This window comes from Bufo gargarizans, chromosome 9 (genome assembly GCF_014858855.1).
Source record: "Bufo gargarizans isolate SCDJY-AF-19 chromosome 9, ASM1485885v1, whole genome shotgun sequence".
Classification (NCBI taxonomy): domain Eukaryota; kingdom Metazoa; phylum Chordata; class Amphibia; order Anura; family Bufonidae; genus Bufo; species Bufo gargarizans.
The window spans coordinates 135607631-135615502 of record NC_058088.1 but is presented as its reverse complement, the minus strand read 5'-3'; the positions used below and the strand labels follow the sequence as shown (position 1 = coordinate 135615502).

General features: G+C 38.2%; 1 protein-coding gene across 1 annotated transcript; it reads left to right on the top strand.

Annotated features, from left to right (window-relative positions):
* Positions 1–4281: 4281 nt before the first annotated feature.
* On the top strand, positions 4282–4965 carry LOC122919813 (probable ATP-dependent RNA helicase DDX4). The gene has a single exon (XM_044269003.1). The coding sequence runs from the start codon at positions 4282–4284 to the stop codon at positions 4963–4965; it is 684 nt and encodes a 227-aa protein (XP_044124938.1).
* Positions 4966–7872: the final 2907 nt, after the last annotated feature.

Below are 7872 nucleotides of genomic sequence, written 5' to 3'. Positions count from 1 at the left end.
CGTGCGTGACATCCGCTTCATGAATGACAGCCAAGACCCGATGCGGACTGCAGAAGCACGGAGCAGTAACATGACTGATAATGCTCCGTGCCTCTCTGTGATCTCTTTACTACGAAATCACAGTGACAACTTTATCTCACTATGATTTCGTAGTAAAGAGATCACAGAGAGTCATGTTACTGCTCCGTGCCTCTGCAGTCTGCATCGGGTCTTGGCTGTCATTCACGCAGCGGATGTCGCGCACTGCATCCGCTCGTGTGAAACAGCCCTTAGGCCCCTTTCACACGGACAGATTAGGTCCAGATACATCCAGGGTGTGTTCAGTGAAACTCGCACTATTTTGCAAGAAAGTTGACTCAGTTTAATCTGCGATTGCATTCAGTTTTTCACACGCGGGTGCAATGCGTTTGATAAAAAACTTAAAGGTTTAGACGCAACATCTCTTAGCAACCATCAGTGAAAAACGCATCGCACCCCCACTTGCTTGCGGATGCAATATGTTTTTCACGCAGCCCCATTCACTTCTTTTGGGCCAGGGCTGCTTGAAAAACACAGAATATAGAACATGCTGCGATTTTCATGCAACGCAGAACTGATACGTGAAAAACAAAGCTCATGTACACAGACCCAGTGAAATGAATGGGTCAAGATTCAGTGTGGGTGCTATGCTTTCACGTTACGCATTGCACCCGCACGGAAAACTTGCTCGTGTGAAAGGAGCCTTACAATAAAAGTCCCCGTCCAACATTACATTACATACATCCCCCACTTAGGTTAGTTTCACAATAGCAGCATGGACGTCGCCAGGCTGTTCCGTCATGTGAACAGCTTGTCGGATCCGTCCTGCCGCTAGTTTACGTGTGGCCCCATACTACAGCTCCATCACCATTGACTTTCAAGGGATTGTGGCGTTATTCCTGGGCATGAACATCTGCAAACCATGCCGACATGTTGTAGTTTTATTCTGTGCACCTCTCAGCATGGTTTATCGTTGTAGCCTTGGTATGACGCCCCGTTCCCACTACAGTCAATGGGTTTGGAGCGGTATTCCTGAGCCACACGTACACTAGCGGCAGGACGGATCCGAGGTTCCAGAGCTCTCTGCTGCTATTGTGAAAATAGCCTTACTTAGCATTTCTTATTAGTTCTGAGTTGTTTCTCTTGAGGACCCATTCATCTCTAAGGGGGCCGCACGATGTGCGTCCGTCCCGTCTCCAGAAAAGCAGACCCGCATTTCTGGGTCCACATTTCAGTTCTTAAAAAAAAAAGAACGAATATATTTTTGCACTAAATATAATTTCATCTTTTATGATGTCTGATTAGATATTCATCATTGTTGTAATAAGTATTGTTTTGCCATCACAGCACTTTTTATTTAGCAAGTATGTATGTATGGACAGCAAAAGAATACCAAGCACATGCACATTGCATATACATTTTCCTGCCACACACTGTATACGACACACTGTATACCACATACAAACACATAGTCTATTTATTAGAGTTTATGTCTTATTGGTCTGGAGAAAAACTTAAAATTTCTTCCTGCCATTATTTGCTGGTTCATTTAGCGTTACCCAGGGTGCACCACGCGGAGGCGAACCAGCTGTACACCCCATATCGTACCGTCACTTCACTAGACAGGTACATATCAGCTCAGCTGGCCAATGTCCGATTGATCAGACCCCACACACAATCGCAATACAATCCGATCTTATAACGTAAACATTAAATATAATATTTACACCTTCTAACAAATACTTTTTGCTGTATTTTGGATGATATTTATTAATAATCCTGGTATTATTGTCCTCAATTGAGGCCAAGAATAGTCATATTATATTATTGACATTGCCGTGCGGTCTTAAAAATGCGTCACGCACATTGCCGTTTTTTTTTTGTGTGGGTGGATATGAAAAACACATTACGGACGTTTACTTTGAGCCTAAATCCAAACGTTGTGTGATTACAGGGCTTCTGGTGCCAACGGTCCGCCGCCGTCTAACCACGGCAGATTTAGATGTAGTGGAGGTCTCCACAAAAGAGGATGAGCAGGCGGGCCCCTCCCACAGTCCTCGAGGTGCCACCAACCCACCTGATGTGGGGATTGTTGTGGAGGTGGCATCTGACGAGCCCGGACCCTCTGAAGGGCCAAAAACATCTGGCCCAGCTCCTGCTGAGGAGGAGATCGCCACCCCAGCTCCTGAGGAAGAGGATGAGGCGTTGATTACCACCTCGCACCAGGAGGGTAAATATGTGCACACATCATTGTAATTATGTATACATCAGTCTGTTAACGATTTAATTGTCCAACGGTAATCTATTAAAATGTTTTAAAAAATCAAAATAATTTGAACAAATTATAAATTACAAACTATTTTATTTGAAAACATTGTAGTGTTTAAATCATAAAAAAATCTTAAACATATTACACAGAATATGTATATTTACAAACAGTTGTGCACAAAACCCTTAACTTTGGTCGCACAGCAGGCTTCAGACTGCAAGGAGCACAATATGGCTTTAGGCTAAAGGATTTAAATTAATGGTAATTGGGAGCTATGTCGCATGTTAAGAGAAGACACCCTTATGTGACCCTAGAGTTGAAAACAAAACAAAGTGATTCAATTAGGCAAACTACACCCCTCAATGAATATGCTAAGCAATTAGATCAATCTGCAATTTTACATAATGAGCCAACGATTGTCTTCTAGAAAAAACTGTTCAAATTGACAAAAAAAAAAAAGGAATATTACAGTTTTATTAAATAAGTGGTTACAGGACTAAATGCACCCCACATTTTGTTCCACTTTTAGCATATAATTCACCTGAACACCACCACATATGTGAATTTATTTCATTGGCTGTAGAGTTGTAACAACCAATATCAGCGCTTGCAGGGGAACAAAACACTGTTGTCCCCTGCTTCACCTCTAAGGCGACAGGTGCTGTCATACAGTCTTTTTTAGCATTTGTCACCTCCACATGACACCTACTTACCCCCCCCTTCAGCTACGTAGCAGCAATGCTTATGTCTTTGAAATACGTCCAATAGGAGAGATCTAGACAGCAAGTGTTTGACAAATACCTGAAAAGGCCTTATTTTATATAATTGGCTAGCTGCTCTGGACTAGTAGATCAGCTACTAGACCATGGTTAATGAGCCATTTTGTCCCCAGGGCAAATATTTTATATTTGGCACAAAAATAGTACGGAGCAATTTTGAAAGTCATGAAACACTGCACCCTACAATTATATAGCAGGTGATGAAGATCATAAAAGTAACAATAATAATGGGACAACAAAAACCACAGTAATATCAAACAACAGACATGCACAATAACTCTTTAATCTACATAAACTAATATTATATAACACAACAAATTTAATTTAAAACTACTAAAATGTCACTAAATAATCTAAAATATAACTACATTTATTATGGTATACTTTAAAAATGACACTCAAATTATCTGCACTTAACTACATACTACACAAAATTCAATAAATGACTTATTGTTAATTGATATATTTATTTCTTGTGTTTTCATAACAGTAATCAAGAAAATTTCTGCAAAAATTGCTCTAATGCAAAAGAGGCATGGGAAAATCAGGCAATTAAGAGCCCTCATTCAAAAATCCCAAAGAATGCTGCAGGAATTCGAAGGCCAATATGGGGAGGACCTGAAGGAGCTCGCAAGCCTGCAGGAACAACTGCAAAAGTTCCCTTAATTTTATTCTAATATTTTAAAAAAAAAGTTTTCTTAAGTTATATTGATTCCATACTTATTTTTCTATAAGGTTATGTTTTTAGTCCACATTGAAAGTCAGCAGGGTTCGGACAGACAACAGCAGTAGGTACATCTTAATAGTATTCAACTGGATTGACACAGCCTGTATAGAAACAAGGGTGTACCTCCTAAATATATTCATCAACAAAAGAGAGCTGGTACCATAAAATACCCAATAAAATAAATTTTTATTTAACACAAAAAATATATAAATTATATGGACAAAAATACATGTACATAGAGACCACACAGGGTGTTTGCTCAGAGCAGTCCACAGTGAATGCTATCTTCTCAAATAAAAGATCTTATAGTATTTTACATTTACCGTGTGAGACACTGCATGTAATATATCATTGAATCAGCATGCAATATATAAGCTTTTTTCCAATCTTCAATGCAGTTATCTCTCACCTTAAATGTAAATAGCAGCTGAAAACAGGGTATCAATGATATCTATATAAGGAGGATGGTGCCATATACAATCTACAGCATGTTGCATGCAATCTGTTATCTGAGCACCAAAACTACTTTAAAGTCCTTTCTTACCCCAATATCCAGCGACTCAAATGCGGACTGTCACTGCCAAACAATCCTCGACGCACGTTTCGCCTATTGCTTCATCAGGAGGATTGTAAATCAATTGTTGTCAAGTCAAGGAATGCCAAAAAGAGAAGAAAGGCAAACCTTAATGTTCAGTGCCACGTTCTTCAGTGCCACGATTTTGAAGCCAGATTATCTGTTTGTGGTTGTCGGACAAGTTGGTGGCGCGTGCAGTGATGTCGAACAGCAGATAATTGAAGTGGAAGAGTATGGAAAGAGGGCTAAACTGCTGGAACTTTTACAACTCATAGGCCATGAGCGCACGATGGTTTTTGTGAAAACCAAAAAGATGGCGGATTTCATTGCAACATTTCTTTGTCAAGAAAAAATCCCCTGCACAAGCATTCACGGGGACAGAGAGCAAAGAGAGCGGGAGAAAGCTCTGGGCGACTTCCGCTCTGGACAGTGTCCTGTGATTGTTGCCACGTCTGTTCCTGCCAGAGGATTAGATATCGAGAACGTCCTTCATGTGATAAATTTTGACATCCCTGGCGATGTTGACGAATATGTTCACAGGATCGGCCGAACCGGATGCTGCGGCAACACTGGAAAAGCCATTTCTTTTTTTTTTTAAATTGTCTGTGGACTAGTGAAAGTTTTAACCGATGCTCACCAGGAGGTACCTGTTTGGCTTGAAGAGATGGCGTTCAGTGCCCATGGCGTGCCAACCTTTAGTTCACAGCCAAGCAAATTTGCTTCAGTGGATAGCAGGAAGAGAGGTGACTTCCAGGAGGACAACGGTTACAGCAATCCTGGCATTTCACAACCTGCAGCGCGGGCGGCAGCGGAGGAGGAGGAAGATTGGGGCTAGTCCGACGTGGTTAAGCAGATGAGACGTCCTTACAGATTCAGTTTTACATGAAACAATATGTTGTATGTTTGTAAAAATGAGAATTTTGTTTATCGCACTCCAGTATTTAAGGTAGTAATTTGCCGTTAGGAAATTTACTTATTTTGGTTCATTGTAAATGGCTGCTCTGAAAACTTTAGAGCACAAAATTAAAGTTTTCTTTACCTTGAAAAAAAAAAAAAAAAGATCGTAATTTATAATAGAAAATTATTGTTTAACGCAATGTGCGTTAAACAATAATTTTCTATTATAAATTACGGTCTTTTTTTTTTTCAAAGTTTCTAATTTTGTGCTCTAAAGTTTTCAGAGCAGCCATTTACAATGAACCAAAATAAGTAAATTTCCTAACGGAAAATTACTACCTTAAATAATTAACCTTTGTGTGAACACACTATTACCTTTCAAATGTATTATTGAACAAAGCTTTAGATTACAAAATACAAATCTACATTCAAAATGTATAATAAATAAATATAGAGTATCAACCAAATTTTAACAAAAAATAAATTGATACTTTTAAAAAAGTATCTTTATATAAAAAGTATCAAATTATCCATACTGTGATCCAAATTTCAACCTCAATAAGACAATATTGCATAGTAAAATTGTCTTAAGTTATATTAGTTCCATTATTTTAAAAAATTTGAAACATCAAATGTGTCTGAAAAAAAAATGAAACAATTGATGAGTCAGCAAAGAAATAACTAGCATGATTCTGATATAGTGTCCGTTTGTTAAACTGGACATGTTGGAGCATAGCTTCCTCAATAAAGACATCAACATGTGATGCAATGAGTAGAATCACTCACAAAATGGTGACATGGCTTCAAGATTATTATTCTGTCAGCAGTTAATTTTGAAAGATTAAAGTCTATTATTATATTACACTAGCATGTGAAAATAATCATTATATAATTGTCAAGAAGTAAGATTACATATGAATGTATATATCTATATATACATGTGGCAATAACGCTCCATTACCAAAACCGGATTACCACACGGATGAGTATAACGCCAGTAACACCCAACCATGTAGAGAGGTCAACACGGAAGCCAGGCATCCTTTCCAGGACAACTGACAACACCTTGTTAGAACCTAAGTCCGTATTAAAATAATAAATAAAACAAAAAACTTTCATTAGGTTTATCAATCAGTCTTGTACAATGTTAAGTGCACAAAACCTTTTGAAAATGGAAGCCCACATGCGGTCCCCACCTTGCTAAAATAAGAACCACAACATGAACACCAACAACCCAATTAAAGCGAAAATAAAAATTTTAAAATAAAATAAAACAAAATAAATTATTTTGGTGAATGAAGCGTAAAACCGCATGAATGTATTAAACGAAAACATTTTTATTCTATCTATATTCCAATCAAATTCTTGACAATATACGATGAATAGTGCACATTCGCAAATATTAAACATGAACACCATTTTATGAAAATAATAATACTCAATACTTGTCATATTACAAGGGCTAATAAGTGGTCCATGCTGGTTCTCCTTTGCATGATCTTGAAAAAAAAAATCCACAGTTAGATTTTAATAATTTAGTATATTTCAGACACATTACTTGGCAGCATTAGGCCAGAGAGTAGCAGTAAAATAGTAATGCAACAGTAGAATGCATACAAATCAAAGGGCCAAACAATTAGGGATAACTACTGAAACTACCATTAAAACAGAAAAATCTGTTGTCTAAAGGCCACACATAGCTAAACTAAATTCTGCAGGAACAGGGCAGACAAAAGCAGGTAAATGTAAACACCATAGTAAAAGGTCTACACCAAGTTCGCCTAACCCTGCAGGATAGGCAGCATCATAATTTAATGTTAAAATTGGAGAATAAAGAGTAATTAGAAATACATGTTCAGGACAGACAGATGCAGCATCAACTAGATGGAAGTTTAAAATGGTTGAGCATAAGGTCTACACATAACTTGGCACAACTCAGTAGGAAATGCATAATCAACATTTAAATATAATGATGTAGTGTAAGGACTAAACAAAAATCAGCCTGATCAGCAAATTCAATAGCAGCATCAACAGGATGAAAGATGGAAAATGTCTAGTAAAAGGCCTAAACATAGCTCTGAATAACTTATCAGGACAGACAGCAGCACGTTCAAAGTTGGCAGCAGCAATGTGTACTGCTGAATGGGAAACCAACAGGCCATGGTAAGCCCATAAATGAAATATGACATGTCAGTCAGCAGCACGTTCAAAGTTGGCAGCAGCAATGTGTACTGCTGAATGCGAAACCAACAGGCCATGGTAAGCCCATAACTTAAAAAAAATGCAACTCTGACAGCAGCAGGTATTCAGTGTGCTGAGGAAATTTGATGACATGCATAATAATTAAAAAATTTGGCATTCTAGAATGATTATTTTGATTATATTAAGATTTTGCTTCCACACCATAAACTATTGATAAATTAAGTAGACACGCCGCATGCATCGGTTGTCAACAATTTATTCTTTAAAGCATATTGAGTCAGTATCAGAAAACTGCGGCTACACAGACAGCCTAACCGTGTGATGATTCCTACACGCCAGAGGGCACTAGCAGTGGTGGTGTTTATCAGCGGCTATCTCGTCCTCCTTTTGTCTGTGAGGAGTAATG